Source organism: Ixodes scapularis, unplaced genomic scaffold (genome assembly GCF_016920785.2).
Source record: "Ixodes scapularis isolate PalLabHiFi unplaced genomic scaffold, ASM1692078v2 PGA_scaffold13__105_contigs__length_92229423, whole genome shotgun sequence".
Taxonomy (NCBI): domain Eukaryota; kingdom Metazoa; phylum Arthropoda; class Arachnida; order Ixodida; family Ixodidae; genus Ixodes; species Ixodes scapularis.
In genome coordinates, this window is record NW_024609839.1 from 49322531 (window position 1) to 49340940 (window position 18410).

General features: G+C 45.5%; 1 protein-coding gene across 3 annotated transcripts in view; it reads left to right on the top strand.

Moving 5' to 3' along the window:
- Window positions 1–15695, top strand: part of LOC120842300 (cytochrome P450 2J2-like) — a 31200-nt gene extending 15505 nt beyond the window's left edge. For 2 of the 3 annotated variants that reach the window (XM_042289889.1, XM_042289890.1), the window contains 3 exons: window positions 4646–4904; window positions 11933–12123; window positions 14979–15191. In XM_042289889.1, coding sequence (XP_042145823.1) covers window positions 4646–4904; window positions 11933–12123; window positions 14979–15157 — 629 coding nt within the window. In that variant the 3' untranslated portion in view covers window positions 15158–15191. Of the gene's footprint in view, window positions 1–4645; window positions 4905–11932; window positions 12124–14978 lie in introns of all 3 variants that reach the window. The other variant, XM_040213350.3, reaches the window with a different exon arrangement.
- The last annotated feature ends 2715 nt before the right edge of the window (window positions 15696–18410 follow it).

Sequence of the window (18410 nt, forward strand, 5' to 3'; positions counted from 1 at the left end):
GAGCGAATCTCAGCGACCACCGCCCGCTCCGCCAACGAACAAACAGGAGAATTCCGGAACGTCAAGTTCTGCTACCGGTCCCCCCGAGTCCAACGCTGAGCCAGAACCCAAAGCTCAAGGGGCAGGTATCCTCAGTGAACCAGTTGGAACACCTGTCAAATTGACTGAACAAGCCGCAAAGACCTCCGACACACCGCTGAGCAAGGAGCGTCAAGAAGAAACTGAGATCGACACCGACGACGCACCTCTGACTGACGACTTCTTAGCCTTGCAACCCCTCGACCCGTTCTCTCTCAGCCCCTCTCCGGACACGCCACACAAGGTAGAACAAAAGTCGAAGGGTGGTTTGACCAATAAAGGACACTTCAACCCAATGCCTCGTATCCCACCTGAAGACCGCCGGCGACAAGACCCAGCGTAGTCAGTGACGCCGCCAAGAATTCGAGACGCCAAGAGGCATATACAAAGCGGTGATCTTTTTTTATTTATTTTTTCGCAGTTTATCTCCTCACATTACGCCCCTCAAAATGAATCAACTTAAGATCGCCACGTTTAACTCGGTCAGTTTAATTTCTAGAGTAAGAAAACAGTGGCTTCTAATTTTGCTTTTGAAAGGAAACGTCGATATAATTTGTCTTCAGGAAACCAAACCTTCTTCCGAGACCCATGTGAATGACTTGAATCTTTTTTTTTTTCGAAAGATATTATCATTCTTTTCTCCCGAGGGCGGTGGGGCACAGTGGCGGCAGCGAAATTTTGATAAGAAAAGACTGAGGATTTGTGATCTACCCTGGATGGAAAACAGATAGGAACGGCCGGGTTTGCTTGGTGGAAGTGATTAGGTATCAGGAGTCGGTTAAAATAATATCAGTACACGACCCTTGCGACGCGGCCGACCGCAAGGCTTTCTTTACCAATCTCCGGAAGTATCTTGACAGTCCTGTAAAGACGATTATCGCAGGAGATTTTAACTGTGTTTTAAACACGCAGGATTGCTCACGCAACTTGCAATCAGACTCCAGCCGGTCAGAACTTGATAAACCACTGCGAGACTTTGACCTCGTGGATGCGATCGAAGCGTCTCAGGGATCACGTCCTAGCTACACTCATTGGCAAGGCTGCTGCCACGCCCGGCTAGATCGTGTTTATATGTCGAGCGAACTCATCAGGGCAGTCACCGCGTACCAGGTGTCTCCGGTAGCCTTCTCTGACCACGCAATGGTTGCGCTGCGGGTAGGAAAGGTGAACAAAACCACAAGAAAACCATTCTGCTGGAGCTCTTGGAAGCTTAATGAGAGTCTCCTCGACGACGAGGCCCTCTGTTCTCAGATAGAAAACACGTCGGAAGCAGCACAGAAGGGGCATGTTGATGCTGTGGCATGGGAAGAAATTAAAGAAAAGATTCAGCTACTCTGTTATGACCACAGCAAAGCAAAGGCCAGAAAGGCGCGGGAAACAAAGAATGCATTACTACAATCCTTGCAAACTTTAATCGCCGAAGAAAACAAAACCCCGGGCGTTTTCACCGATGATATTCGTGCCTGCAAGGCGCAATTGCTTTGTCTTATGGAGAATGAATACAGCGGAGCAATGGTTCGCAGCAGGCTCAGAGCGTTAGAAAAAGAAGAAAACCCCTGTAAAATTTTTAAAACAAAGGAAAGAATGCGAGCTCAGCACAACAGAATAGACTCCCTTCAGGCCGGTGACCAAGTTTTAACAGAACAGAAAAATATCGAAGAGGAACTCGTGAGAGAGTTCCGAGAACTATTCACCGGCAAAGACGAAGGGATCAACGGGGCGCTAGATGGATGGGTAACTGCGCTCCCCGAAATTCCTATAAGTATTCAAAAACGCATGAACAAAACAATCACTAAATCTGAGATTGATAAAGCAATAAAAGAACTACCACCACGGAAATCCTCTGGAGTAGATGGTTTAGGATCAGCGTTCTATAAAAAGTTCGCCGACGTTCTTGTTCCCGTATTATGTTACATCTTTGCTGACATTCTCCGGAGGGACCTACTACCACCCTCTATGCGACAGGCACTCACCGTGCTAATTCCAAGAAAGGAAAAAGAAGCACGGGCTTTAGCGTTTTAACATCAGATAGGTTAAGGCCTATCAGCCTTCTAACGACGTATTATAAGCTGCTGGCCAGGATACTGTTAAAACGATTGGAGATGGGCCTTAAGTTCGTAGTGGGCGACCATCAGACCTACGGGTTCAAGGGGAGATCTATTACCTCTAACATTCACACGCTCCGGATTCTTTCCGAAACAGCTGAAGCAACCGGACTCTCCGCATCAGTGCTGCAGATTGACCTCAGTAAAGCTTTCGACCGGGTATCGCGTGCCTTTCTATTCAATCTGCTGGAAGCGTGTGGCGTTGGCAAAAGAATCGCGAAATACATTAAACTATGTTACAAAGATATATCGACACGATTATTGGTTAATGGGAGCGTAACAGAAAAAAATCTCAGTTCAGGGCTCGGTCAGGCAAGGCTGCCCCCTCTCGCCTATAATGTTCTCGTTATATTAGGAGCCTGTCTGTAGAGGAATTATAAGCGACACCAGGATTCAGGGCGTCCCCCTTGCCAGGAAGGCCACAAAGATACTAGCATACGCCGATGATGTCACTGTTGTTGCCGCCACCGGATTAGAAATTGTGCTTGCGGTGCAGCACTTTGCTGATTTCTGCGAAGTATCCGGTGCCCAAATGAACCACGCTAAGTCTACAGGCGCATGGCTTGGGTACTGGGACGTGAAACCACAGCGCTTTATTAATATTGATTGGAGCTCTACTCTTACGAATTATCTTGGTGTCAGCTTTGACCCCTATTCGCTTATTAGTGGTAAAGGGGGCATTCACCTCGACAGTTTGAGGGCAAAAGTGCAAGACTGGCGCGGTCGGAACCTTTCCATTCTAAATCGTGCCTTCGTATGCAACTCAGTATTTTTCTTCACTGTATGGTATGCAGCTCAACTTGTGCCATGTCACGCAAGCGAAATCCATAAAATGCACCGCTTTTGCGCAACCTTCATTTGGAATTCCAGCTTTGCGCGGATGAGGCGCACTAACATTTTTGTTAACCAAGCCAAAGGAGGGTTTGGTGTTGCAAACCTAGAAATTAAACTCAGAGGTTTTTATTTTTCCGCGGCCAGAGGAACTCTGTTATTGTGCAGTCATTTGTTAAACTTGGCGGCCGGGTGTTATCACCATGGCTTGTTGTAACCCAGGAAGGAGCTACATCAGCGGCTGTACTGAGGTTTTCTAAAAAAATCGCTGCTTCCATCAAATTTTTAGAAGCACGCTTTTCTCGGCAGTACCTTAGCAAGGTGAAGAGAAAAACCCTGTATTGGGGTATAGTCGACACGGTCTTTCCCTCGCCGCTCTATCGCTCCTTTCTTGGAACTTATGTAGAATCCAAGGTTTTCAAGCGCCTCCGTAACTACCCCGTTCGCAAAGCCACAATCGAATTCTTTATTTCTTTTCACACCGAAGTGCTGCCAGTGAAGACGTGGCAGGAAAAGAAAGGTTTCTTTGTTTCGTGGAATTTGAACTGTGTGCTATGTCGCACGCCGGAAACTCTGCAGCATGTTTTTTTTTTTTGCCCGAACACAGAGTTATTCTGGGCGGAACCTCGCTGTAGATTACAGGTTGAATTGTACATGAATTGGCGCAGCGCGAAGCTCCTTGAGTTTGGCACAGGCCCTGACAGCAAATGTTTGGAGGTATTGGCACTGCTTGGACTGCACGCAATATGGAAGTCCCGCACAGATCACCTCCTGGTTCTCGAAGAAAGAAAACCAGCATGGCGTCACTTTGAAGAAGGCTCCACGATTGCGAGTAGCCTCATTGCTGAGGTGGGAAACCCCGAAATGGCTGGCTGGGCTGAATTGGAAGCGCGCTTTAAAATGCCGAAAACGCCTCGAAATCGGAGGAGATAAGTGCGGAACTTCGAAGCCACTGTATGAATGTGACTGGGTACACGAACCAGTGTTGTTTAAATGGCCACATCGTGCGCTGTCTTTGCCCGAGTGTATTTTAACCATGTAAATAACACTTGTTTTACATAAATAATAAAAAAAGCTAAGTCGGTAAAAAAAAAAAAAAAGCGTGGTGGGTAGGGCGTCTGGCTTCCAACCTAGAGGTCTTTGGATCGAATCCCTCTTCCGCCTAAGATTCATTGATTTTTTCTTGAAGGCAAATGAATTACTTTATGAAGTGAAATCATGTGAGACTTGCGGCGACCTTTAATTCGTAATACGTAAATTCGCGCATGAGGTTATGTGGCTGTGACGTCATGATCCTATCGACCAATCGGGATTTTCCCATTCGCCACCGACGCCGACGCCGGGTTTTCTGTGACACAAGCTTCTTAAGGCTCTAGCGTTGAAACTTACTCGTAATAGGCCGCCCCCCGTATTTTCTAGGATGTGGGGGACTATTATAGTAAGCAGTGAGAGAGTGCAGGCGAGCTGGTAATCAATCGACATCTTGTAAACCCTGAGATGGGGAACGATAAAAAAACGTTTTTTTATCGTTCCCCATCTCAGGGTTTACAAGATGACTATTATAGATTTGCCTGCTCTAATTAGAAGGAGGAATAATGGTTTCTTGTCGGTTACTTTCAAACTTCTCGCAGTACGGATTTTGATGGGCAATGCCCAGAATCTGTTCGGAGCCGGCACAAACACAGTCAGGGCCAGCATAGAGTGGAATTTGCTCAGCTGCGCTCGTGACCCCGAAGGTGTTCAGAGGAAGCTTCAGCAAGAGGTTGACAACATCGTAGGCCGGCAACGAGCTCCCGAATGGGAGGACAGACACAGGATGCCCTACACCATGGCTTTCATCTGGGAGGTGCTTCGTTGGAGGACACCGACTCCGCTGGGACCCATAAGGATGTAAGTATAGGTTATGAAACAAAACAAAACAACAAAGAAATTAAAATATACGAGCAGGTTGTGGATCTTATATTGGAGAGGGTCGATAAACGTGGGAAGAGCCGCTTTATGTTCTGCAGCATGTTCGATTTCATTGGTAGGTGGATATGTTATCTCAGTTTCGGCAACCGCTCACGTGTGATACATAAAGTTGCCATGAAATTAAATTTTGGTTGTTATAGATGAATATAGATTCGATTTTTAATAATCGCATTATGTTTAGTGGGCCCCCCAAGAAAAGGTAGAAAGTCAAAAGTCTGCTTTTCGGTACGAACATTTGAACAGATAGCGGACTGTTTCGCTCCTTCTTTTCTTCGAAAGCTTTGCGCCTTATCGCTGTGATACATCCGCGGTACCCAAAGCACGCCAGCCGGCTTCAGCTCACGCGGTGGACACGAGCACTGAGCCAGTATACTATCTCACTATAAGCCCGTTCACCCCTAAGCTGACAGTGCGGTGGGAACTACGCGTCTGCCGAGCCAATCAGAAGCCTCCCTTTTGTCAGCTGACCCCATTATTTGCGAGCCAGTCGGACCATGTGGCGAAAGATAGAAGTGGCAGACCCAACGAGCACGTAGCATCTACAGCACTGTTAGCTTAGGAATGAACGAAGGATAGCTACATATACTTAAAAGAATAAGCTATCCATTACGGAGACGAAAACAGGACTTCTTTGACCTTGAAAGATTCTGGTTTCCTACCCCGTCCTGGATGTGTTTTTTTTTTTTTCAAGTATTCGTATCTATTCATCAACATGGCCGTTTTTAATTAGGAGGATAGTTGCTCGCCGTACGGCGGCGGACACGGGCGGTGGAGGAAGGAAAGCAACTTTAGTACGAATTTTGAGCGACGGACTCATCTCAGGGGTAGAATGGCGGCGTGCGGTACATGAAGGTCCGAGCAAGAGAGCCATTCTTTCTTACTGTCCTTTTGAACTGCTAGCTGTACATTCTCGCCTCTTTACCTTTGGTGACGCTGTGCGATTTGTGAGTTGATGAAGAGAAAAGCTAATAACGAAGAAGTTGAAAACTAATTTCATGGCACCTTTAAAATATAAAGGTACACTTTTGTTTTACTATGCCGATGAGAAATATTAGTTCTCACTCATAAGCTATAATTAGGGAGTGCACTTTCCGGTGTTTATTTGTGAGAAAAATCGGCGGATGTTTTTCGGTGTTTATTTATTTTAAAAACTCCGGTGTATTTCGATGGAACGTCTCACGACGAGGCTAAAAACGGTGATTATCGGTGAAAAAAAAAAGCGGTTGATCACAGACAGAGAGTTCCAATTTTATTCACATAGTTCATACACTTCTTCTCTAGGAAGCAACTATTTCTCACACTTGGTTATTATAGTAGATGCAAGCATACTTTCATGCTTGCATCTACACGCAAGGAACGTGCTGCCGTCATGGCAGCACGTTCCTTGTGGTTTGCAACCCGCAATTATGAAAACGCACGCTCCCGTACGACACGGACGTTGGCAGTGTCTTCCAGGAACCACAGCAACCTCTGAATACATGGCTTGCACCAACATCACTTGGCCAGACACAATGAGGAAAAGGCACGAGAGAGCCTACCCTCCACTAGTGTTAATTTTTCCACAAAAGGGGGCCATGGGAGACACAATAGGGGAAAGGCATATGAGAGCTTAGCTTCCACTGCGTTCACTATACTCCGTTTCAAACATAGCGTGCAACGTAGTCAAAGCTAGCGCGCCGGTTTGCACAGCCGACCGCGACTACGTTCGCTCCACAAAATAGTGCGGGCCCCTGAAAAAAAAAAAAAAAAAAGTCGAAAAGTGCACATCTTTGTAGCTAGTAACTAATAGTGGCGTTATGATTTCGAGGGAACACCGATTCTTTTTCAATAAAAAGGAAAAGATAACGTAAACTACTCCAAATTATTTTCCGTTTTCGTTCGTGCGGCACTCGCACTCGCTTCGGGTTTTCGGGTTGTGCGGCTGCCCCTGCCTCGCCGGTTTCGTGAAGATGGCGTCTTACGCGGGAAGCTTTCTTTTCCTGCTCGGATATTTTCGAAGATTCGTTGTGTGAAGATATCGCAAAAGTGCAAGCAGGTGATCGCCAACGTGTACGCGAGTTCAAGAACGTGTTTCCCGGAGACGTCGGTCCGTGAGGTTCTGGAGACGGTCAGTAACGACACCGGAGTGTCTGGCAAGGTGGCGTCCCCGAAGCGAAGACCTCGCAACGTGAAAGTTCCGAGCACGCGGACAGTATTGTGAACTGCCACCTGTTGTTTCTGGTGTTGAAATCGGCCTTATGGCTTCAAAGTGAAACAAGCGTCAAGAAGGAACTGTGTCGGTGATGAATCGTGCCTACGGCTCCGTCTGCTTGCGGGACCTTACAGCAGGCGGTGCCCGTGATTGCATTCCGAAGCGTCTGGGTTCTTCTGCCTGCGGGACCGTAACCATGGTCGGCTCCGTCTGCCTGAGGCACCTTAACCTTGGTCGGCTAAGTAAACGACGCACATGCCCGTGTCTGTATTCCGAGGCCCCTGCTTTCCTCGAAAAGGAAACAACACTCGATCCTGATCTCGAGTGCCGTGTGTTGTGTACGCGTCTATTGTGAATCACTCCCGGTTCACGGGGGCGCCGGCACCAGAGCACCGAGATACTGCCGTCTGGATGACTTCTTCCATACACCGGCGAGTATTCTGACTCTGGAGGAAACTTCCATGAAGTCACATCACGTGAGGGAATGCCAAGCCGTCTGAACGATGGCAGTGCGGTCCCCTAATCACAATATTCGTTATATAAAGGACCGTCCACCACACTCTCAAGGTACTCTCTGATTTTCACGCTACCATGTAAATAAACGGCTTTAAATAGAGACGCCCTGGATCTCGACCGTTCTTCCGTTTTGACGAGGCCGGCGCAAGTTCGAGCGGAACACCAGCCCCTAGTCTACCTTCTTATAAATAAAATCAACAAGAAAAGAGGAATTGAAATATGCACTTCCGCAATACGCACAATCTTGCACAAAAAATCGGTCGCGAAAAAAAAAAACAAAAAAAAAAAACAAAAAAAACTTTGCGCCCTAAGTGGATTCGAACCACCGCCACCGAGATGTCGGAATCGCAAGAGCAGCGCCTTGTACCGCTCGTCCACGAAATCTCGCGGAGTAACACAATTTTGTGTGTTTTTTCATGCGCACTACTTCAGTAGCTTTCCCAGCGTTGCACGCGATGTTTGAAACGGAGTATAGACGCTTTTGACCCCCAGAAAGGAGGGCGGACTGACGCCGCCTGCAAGCCATGTATAAACACTGGAAGAATGCAGGATCCACGAGATAACACGTTTGACGAACCTCTACGGGGAAAGGGTTTCGCTAGGTCGGAAACTAGCAACGACCGGTGTTTTTCGGTTTTAACCAGGGCGAAAATATCCAACCACCGGTGTTTTTTGGTTTTAACCGATTTTATATTTTCGTCACCGACGGATGTTTATCGGTGTTTTTCGGTTAAAACCGGAGAATGCACACCCTAGCTATAATACACGCGATAGTTGTTTTTTCTCCACCATGTGGAAGTCGCAGAAAAAATTCGAGAAAACGAACCAACGTTCATTCACCCCGTAAACTCGCAACCAGAATAAGTGGGCACGTAACCTGGAGCATATTTCATGCTGATCACGGTTATCAGCACCACGCGCTTGTGTTAGCAGTGCACATGACACGCACTGTGTCCCACATATTGTTATGGTTCATCCATTTCCGTCGTCGCAGCGATTGGGCAGGAGCCACTATCCGAAGGCGTGTCATAATAACAGAAACGAGCCCAAATCGAATGCTCACGCAGTGCTCGTTTCCACTGAATACGACGAATTTAAACGGACCTTGAACTGGTATTAGGTAGGAATGTTTCTCACTTTACACAAGTTTACTTGCACTAGTGTAACTCAAGTATCCTCGCACGGAATGCCACCGTCCAAGAAGCTTTCTCATCGCCGCGTAATCTCAGGGACAAAAGCAAATGTTTTATATCAGTCTTTTCTTCTAAAGACCTAATGACGTCGTTGCGGCGATCGCATTGTTGACGTTGTCGACAACGCGATACCCGGGATATCATTATCAAGGTTTGCGATTCCCGCTGAGGTGAAAGATAAATGTGGATCAGACAGAGGACGCGAGCACTACGTGAAGATTTGATTTCGGCTAGTGACAATCAGTCCCTCCACGCGTCTTCGGGTAATGCCTCGTGCCCAATCGCTGTGACAACGGAAATAGAGAGTATTCACTGGACGCCATATTTGTGGTTGATGTTTAGAGCGCATGCCCAGAACGAGCTCACATCAATAGGCTGCTAAGACCGACATTCTCGATGGCACGGAATGAATGTTGCAAAAGAACTGTGGAAGCTCGCCGTCAGCACGCGCTCAGCATTCGCGCACACAGCTATGGCCGTCAGTGAATACTTCCTATACACCTTTGCAAGCGGGATCCCGGCTTAACCTCGAACCGCGCGTCAAGTTGGGGCGGACCTACTCTCCAGCCAGGACGTTCGCTGGTTGTCGTACAATGTTGCCAAGCGTCTTTCGCCGAAGCGTACACCACTGAGCGCAGAAAGAAATTTTAGAAAATAATTATAAAACGTACACGTGTCGTCTTCGACAGTGAAATAGCAAGGACAATTAAATAAAATGCCTAAACAGGTAACAAATCGAAAATTTTCAAAAAGATCTAAAGTCTCAAGGCGCTCTCTTCAGAATGCGCCAAAAGTCGCATGGCCTTTGCATCAACGATGGCTGCGCTCGCGGCAGCTCTGGCTTCCACAACATGCAGGAACACAGGCTGCGATCGTTATAAAGTCAGCTCCAACCCTGAAAGATGCCCCGTCCTACAATATGTGACGCTACGGTTCTGTGTGGATACCTCGTCCTGCGTTCCGAGACAGTAAGTGTGCCGCTAACGTAAGCCATCGGCGATGCAGCAAACGGCACCATCTTGTCATCGCGCACCCCACTGACGTGCCCCTGGCGCACCCCAGCATGGCGGAAACGGTACGGGGCGCCAGCATCGCTCAAAATGGCAGCGCACAGGAGCCTTTCTTGCAAACGTGTATAGCACAACCTTAAAAATGTGTGGAACTCTGCGCGTGCCTTGTGGTTTGCCAACCCCGGCTCGTGGCTATGATAAACATTGGCGCAAATGCTGGGCTCCTGACCACGTGGCCGCTTGTTCTGTCTTGCCCCGTGTTGAGGGAGTCAACGGCGTATTTCTCGCATTTTTCTGCGACTGCCATTGCCTGGAGAAAAAAAAAGAAAAGAAATAACGCGTTTTTTGTAGATTATGAATGTCAAGAAATACGTTTACGCGGCATTCACTGAAAGGACATACAATGTTGAATCGCCCTTTCAAATATTGTAACCTTTGGTATCGGAAAGATTGATGGGGAACTCCTGGGGATCGCATTGTTAACAACACCAACATTGCAATCGCCACGCCACAGCTTCGTCATCAAGTTTTGCTGAAAAGAGACTCACACAAAACGTTCACTTTTATGCTTGAAATTACGAGGCGACCAAGTAGATTCTTTGTCAGTGGTGACGCTTGGAAGTCTATTTTACGTCTTTACAGGGCCACTAAAATTGTGTAAAGTGAGAAACATTCCAACCCAATATCCTTCATGGACATTTTAACACTTAAGCACACTGTACGTTATCGCAATGCGGGATTCTGAATGGTTTGGAGAATAGTGCCAGTCAAGTTCCCCGATTGGCTGATATCCGTCATGCTCGGGAAGAAACCCAAAGTTTAACGGAAATGAGCTTGAAGCTCCTGGAACATAGAGGGGCTCAAGTTTTTAGTGGTGAGCTATCGCACCAAATTCGACGCAATTTTAGTAATCGAGGATTCGATAAAAATGACCGAATTAATTTAAGGGCCTGGTTTCTATAGTAATTCGGCTTTATGCAGGGCGCGCTGTTGCTCAAAAAACAGTGTATAGATGCCAAATATGAAAGCAAAGAAACACTGATCACAAACAAAAACACCGCTTATACATCCTACAATAGACACACTCCACTGGCAAAATTGTTCATCTACAGTGTAAACCAGTGTCGCCTCTACCTGACAGACCAACCTTACTCTGTATAAACCACTAAAACGTCCAATTTGACTTTGATTTTTGACACGGTGTTTACTGCGGAGATGGTGACATAATTACCTGGGGACACGTGTCAAGTTTGATCGAAGCATGTTTTCTTTCTACATATGTATGCTGCGTGAATGCCTGCAGACGTTTTTTGCATGAATAATACAGAGTTTTATGGAACGGTATTTGCACATCCGATACGGTACGTTAGGTGCTCCGGTACGAACTGCGCATGCGCTAACTAAAAAAAACGGACAGGCAAAAACGGTTCCTTAAAACTGACTAATCTGACAAGACCGTTCATAGGAGGAAGAAACACGTCCTAGACAGTGTCTGGAGACTTGCAGATATGTGGACCAGTTAGTACTGGGTATTTGCCTTTACATATACATCTCTTGTATGATGCATTTATATTTTTATGTTTCGTTCCCTGAAAGCTCGAAGGCATTACAAAAGGGGAGACCGGGGGAAAAATAGACAATAACACAACTAAAATTAGAAGTTAGGAACAATCAACGGGGATATTAAAATTATTATTGTTATTGTTATTATTTTTCTTGGCACTCGTGAAGAGCTCAGAATCTGTTAAGGTGCTAATGCGGTGCGCGAGTTTGTCTGCTTCGTTTGCAGGGGTTGAGGTGACGTCAGAACGCAGAGTTCTGATTGGCTCTGATTGAAGTATAGTGGGTAGACACGAAGGCAAGCTGCCTTGAGGTCTACCTACTATCCTTCAATCAGAGCCAATCTGAACTCGGTGTTCTGACGTCACCACAACCCCCTTGCAAAAAAAGCAGACAAACTGACGCTCCACAATGCGTTTCAGTTTCTTATGGGTTTCATTAAAAAGATGGTAAGCATTTTCTTTTTTCTCTTCACAGGGTTGATCGCGATACCACTATAGGTGGTTTCCACGTTCCCGCCGAGACTGTGGTTCTTTCTAATTTCTGGGCAGTCCACCACGATCCTAAGGTGTGGGAACATCCTTTCGATTTCGACCCTACTCGATTTTTGAATGCGGATCACACTGTACTACTGCCGAAGCCAGCGGCTCTCATGCCTTTCAGTACAGGTATGTCAGTACTAATTCTTAGCCTTGAGCATATGAACAAAAGAAAGAAAATATTTCACAAACATTAGAACACTTTTAACTGAGAATGTTGTAAGTAAATACGTATATTGTGTGTGTATGTACATGGCAGAATATGTATGAATATAACGAATATATTAAAGCAATAAATATATGCATAAAACGAAGTTATACGGATAGAGCGAAGGTAAGTATGTAGCGAAGCAAATATGAACTACTCTTACAATTCTGGTAACGCCTTGTGGATATTTATAAAGAAAAACTATTGATTTCCTAAATATCTTTAATAAAACCTCTATTTATTTTAGATAGCCTCTGTTGTGGATAAACGTGTTTTATTAATATTTGTTTTACTCTTGTAGTAAGGAACATGCGAAGTTTACAAACCAGCAGAGTAATACCAACAACAGTAATAAACTTGCGTGTTTTTCTCATACACATTCAAGTTGAACCAATAATCTAGTAAAAACTAATAATAATAATGCGGCGCGGGTACTTGACTGCCCAGTATATTATTGACTCTGTATTAGTTTTTTTTTGTTTTTTATTTAAAATAAATAATGGGAATGTTTTTACAATTCAACCAGAAGAGGGTTATATCAAGTTTCTAGCAGAAAATATGAACGGTAAACATACGACAACCGACTAACTTTGACACCGTACGCAAGTGTTTAATAAAGCTTTGGTTTGGGCTGGTTGGTTTTTCATTATGCTTGTACTTCGCCGCTGAGGTTTAAAGACGTGAGGGAAGAAGGGAATTTTACCTTACGAACTTGCCCACACTAAGCTAGTTAAGAGAAGTGTCGCCTCATGGTGCTTATCGCAGGCCATGAGAAAATCATGTTCCCCCAGGGTGAATGGCGACCTGAGACGGCAGACTGAACGTCTAGAACAAAGGTCTCAAACTCATTTGAGTATAGGGACTGCATAGCTTACGCCGAAAGGTCGAGGGTTAACATGAGAGAATTCAAAAGATCTTAAACTGAAGAGACCTCGAGCTCTATGCATTTTGTAAATACAGTTTTGCCAGTGACATTTTTGGATTTTATTAGTTTATATGACTATTTGGGCCCCTGCTTGATGTATAGTAACAAGAATTAAAATGACACCGCCCAGGCCAACGTGCTGGTATTTTTAATTAAACAAGAGAGATAAGAACATTGTCGCTCTCGTTGCTCAATTCACTCAGAACTTAATCGAGCTCAGCATGTCCCTAAAAAAACAATCAGTTAATTTTAGAGTTTCTGCTTTCATGGCAATATTTATTACAACGGTCTAAACAAATACCTGTCCTTTAACGTTTTCTTTTTTTTTTTTTAAGGCGGGAATTTTGAGTGTGTAGCTTTAGCTTTGGAAATTGATCCAGGTGATTGAGAGTTCGCGCAGCCGAGATGCATCCTTCAACGCACAGTTTGCACTTGCAGCCTAGGGGTAAAATTATTGTGCAGTACAAAAACGTCGGGAAGGAAAAACTAAATCGAAACAAAGAGCGAATGAACAGAGATAAGTATAAACAGTGTGAATACGTTGAAAGAGCAGCGCTAATTTTCAAGAAAAAATAAATCGACGAGATGAGATCTCATGCCATTTCTTGCGCTTGATACATGGGAAGTGGGACACGTAGCAGGTCGCCTGCGGGCCGCGTCCCAGCGAGTCGCGGACCGAATGCGGACCGCGGGCCGCGTGTTTGAGACCCCTGGTCTAGAACAAGTGGCCTCCAAAAACACTTCTGGTGACGGTAGCCAAAGAATCTCTAAACGAACTGAAAGGCAGCGGCAAAACCTAAGATAGGCTGGTGGTGAAGAAAAGTGTGGTAGTTCTACCCTAAATCCACAACATCTCTTACAAGCTAAAAAATTGAAGTATTATTCGCCACTTTTAAGTTTAAAGGTTTATGTTACATGGTCAATAAATCGGGAGATCACACGGGGGGAGTCAAGTGAGGTGTCAAGTACGACACCGGTGCCAGTTTGCAGAGTGCTTTAAGGGTGTGGTGTACAACGTACCTTTATTGCGCGTAAATTATTATAGAGGGCAAACGGGCAGTTGTTTAAATGAGAGGCCACGCGAGCACGAATGCGCGTGTGAACAGTTGCAAGCCGCAGGAAATTTCGCAGCACATTGTACTAAATGCCCCTGTGATGCGTTATTTGGAGCAACGTCAATCAGAAAGATCGAGTGAAAGGACGAAGCGAGAGATTATGGAGGCTCTTTTGATGACGCGAGGGAAGCGCGGAACGTGCGTCAATGAACCGTCGGGTTCTCTTAACAAGAAAGAAAGAGACTCCCTAAAAAAGATTTCGCATCATGATGGGCAGCGGGCACGTGCATTGGCCGCCGCAGCTAATATCTTATCTAGAGACGTGTTTACACTTGCATGACTGTGTTAGATCTGATTATGTCTGTCGATCTCTCTTTTATCTTTTCAATGTGTTTTTTTCTTTCAAGCATGCTTGTTTGGAAAGAAAAATAAACCAGGGGCCCTAAACTCGTCAAACACAAAGTTGGGGCCGAAGTTGATGGAGCGAACCGATTGGACAATCACGACGATGACTTGGCACTTTTGTCGCCAATGTCCAATCGGCGTGCTCCGCGAACTTTTGGCTCCAACTTTGTGTTTGACGAGTTTAGAGCCCCAGTTGTTAGTTGCGCCTTTCGTGAGTGACTGCCGTCCTTCTTTGTCGAAGTTTGTAAACCTTAACAACGCAGAGCAAAATTAAGCAAGTGTTTAACCGCTGCACACGAGAGGCACGTTGGTGTTCCTCGTGCGTTTTTATTCGGGACAAATATCATCGTTTAGGGTACACGTGTGCAGATAGAACACTGACAATTTCCAGGCAGACGGATGTGCCCCGCTGAAACGCTCGCCGTCATGGAGATCTTCATGTACGTGACGACCCTGATGCAAAAGTTCACGGTGCTGCCCAAGGAAGGGGAGACAATTTCGATGGACATTCACCAAGGATTAATCAACAGTCCCCTTCACAGCCAAGAGCTCCGATTTCTGGCGAGATGAGGGACACCTTTGCGATGTTGTTCGACGGTCGTTTGCAAACTTTTTTTTTTTGGGGGGGGGGGGGGGGGGGGGGGGGGGGGGGGGGGGATTCTAGGACAAGCTATTGCAGCGATCGATTCAATGTTTACTCATGCAATGAACGAGTAAATATTGTTGCGTGCTCTAATTTTTTTATTCAATATTAAAGCCAAGTGGGTGATAAGTCTACACCGCGTACTCAGTATTATATTTATTCATTCGGCAAAAACGCAACTTAGATATAAAAAAAAAACTTTGATACAAAAATTTGAGAAAAGCTCTTGTAGACATCTCTATTTTGACACTGAGCACATGGTGTAAAATTATTACTCTCTTAACGAGAAAAACGACAGGTACATAATATTATTTACTCGTTAATCACCTAATTAATTATTTAACCTACGAAATAGTTTGCCCTAGAACTCCGTAAAAACAGGGAGCACGTTAACTAAGTTACCTTTGAGTATGAATCTTCAAAGGTCCCATTGGTCAATAAAAAAAAAGTCTTCTACCAATTCAACATGGTTGCCGCCGAAGCGGAGCCTTAATTGCGTTTTGTACGACAGGCTCCCATACTCGCGGAGACCTTTCTGTGGCAGTTCAGTCAAATCTAACTGCACACACGCGCTAGTGCATCATGAGCGCCCATCAAATCTCTACACGTGCACTCCTCACTTCTGAAAACGAGTGGGCAAGGGCTAACGCGCGCTTTCCTTCTTGCTGGGTTGAGGAAAGCGGAAGAAAGGCACGGATGGCGGTTATGAAGCTGTACTTCATCAACACGGTCACTTTTGCACGTCAGTGACAGGTGCAAATGATCAGTTTCCGCCCCAACCCAGTGCGGCTGCACAATCTGTTACACTCTAGGAGACGCTTAGGAATTCAACATGCCACTACCCACCAAAAGAACTGTATATAACTAATTTTATAGCCGATTGTATGTTTTATTTTACTGATACCAGTTCAATATTCAGTTGGATTTTGTCCTTGACTTGTAAACTAAATTTCGTAACAAGCATTTTTAAGAAGACTAGTAAAATCGTTGGGGAAAATGGCAACAGCAACGTACTTTATTAGACATGTGAAAACTACAAAATGAAGCATCGCCAACAAGTTGCCCTCATTATGCCTGCAAGCAAAAGGTATGTCAGAAATAAATAGATTTTTTCGTTCTTGCACACTTATGTAGGACACAAGTGTAAGGAAGTGCCCCAGCTGAAGGAAAGTTTTAGATTTCTTGTTTGAAGAAACCTTCAATTGGACTCCTTACACTGAGAAAATGAGAATTTGTATATCCAGAGCAATGGGGTCATTAAATTGTCTCGGGAAATACTTAGCATATTGGTGAAAGTTGCAGCTATACTGTGCACTTATTTTTTAATGACTGTAATATTGTGTAATGTTATGGGGTCCAAGTACAAAAACACATATCAGCAAATTACTTCTACTGCGAAAAAAAAGTCGTTCGATTTATTGGAAACCTTCAGAAATATGATCACTCAGTGCGACTTTTTCGGGAGTATAAAATATTGACTGTAGAGTAAATTATGACCCTAAAAATATCAATCATTATTTTTTTACTAAGATAAGAAAGAATCAATCAGTTTTTTTAACACGCATCCAAAACCCCCAGAAAACCAGCCTACGATGTAGTCATTACGTAAAAAGCAAAGTTTGTGGAAATTATGGCTTCCAGCAACTTACGTATCTCGTTCCAGACGCATTGAATACGCACCCTACTATATCTTAAATAGTGCAAAACAACGGTTCCCTTCGGTCATTGAAAGATAACCTTGAAACATACATTTTAAGTCTCTTATGATCTGGAGTTATCGTAAGCCCACTGGTAATATAATTCATTTCAGTAATTGTTTTGTTTTCTGCTGAGTGCTGTAAAAAAAAAAAAAAGAAGACTAGGGGCTGGGGTTTCACCAGAACACAAGCTTGTATTTTTTAATCCCAGCCCCCCTCCCCCCCCCCCCCCCCCCCCAGACTTCTCTTTCGTCTGAAATAAAGACTACATACATACAAGTGTTCTCGAAACAGAAATGGATACTTCTCCATCAACGTGCAAGTAAGTTCACTCCTGTTGTTTGTGTTATGAGTAGTGCCAAACTTAATAAATTGAACTGCACGCTGCGAGATGCCGTATCGTAGGTCTAAACTATGACGCAACGATATTACTCAAACCTTTACAACAAATCTGTATTCTGCAACAGTTCGCACGACCGAGCATGCGGTACTCGCGTTCATCCGAAACAAAAAATGATACCATTAAACGGTTGCCGGCTCTTGTTAAAGCAGAGAAGTAAGTCAAAATAAAATGAAATCCCGATCGGGTTGGCGAGCACAAAGATGGTAGCAGCCCGAGAGCACCCTCATTGCATGAATGACCATGACGAAAGCAATTTGCAGTGAACGTGGAATGAGACGAAGTGTTACATTAATACCTTTTGTTTTGGTACCTTTCGAGCCACCAACGCCTTTTCGCTCAAGGACTTTAAGGGTCGACTGAAGGATGAGACATATAAGGCTTCCGCCTTAATAACACACACCATTTACCATTCCAGAGGACCAGTAATCCAGACACTTTGGTTGGCTCAACACTTCCGGTCAAGCGAACCTATCGACCAACACATTGTTTACAACAAGCCCGCGTTTGCCCACCAGGCGAGGGCACTGCGCGCGCGTAGAAACCAGAGCCGGCGTAGGTGATCACCTGCGCATGCCCAGTGCCGACAGCAGCGCCACCGCAGCGGCGTGACGTCAGAGAGTTGAGTTGGTCTATACATGACTTGCACGTGACGTCATCACATCATTCTGCTGGTTAATCCCACTTGTCCTAAGCGAGAAAAAGAAATTTTATCAGGGGAAAGCACGCGCGTTCAATAACAAAGACGCCCCAATGGTGGCGTTGTTAGTGCAAGATGCCTCGCACATGCCTTGCACTGACGTCGCACCAGCGACCATTGCGGAGACCTGGCGAGACCGTATCCTTTGCAACTAACGTTTCACGCCATTGAATTCGTTTTAGAGCGCAGCTCTTAGGGGCCCGTTTCCGGCTTGAGCGGCGTCGGCGTCGCCGTCGGCGTCGGCGTCGGCGTCGGCGTCGGCGTAACCGCGCGGTGCATCATGGGAAATGTCCCATAATGCACCGCGCGAGCCCCCCACCGGGGTCACGTGACTTCGTGGGGGGGCACGTGACCTCCCCCGAGGTCACGTGACCCTCTGAAGT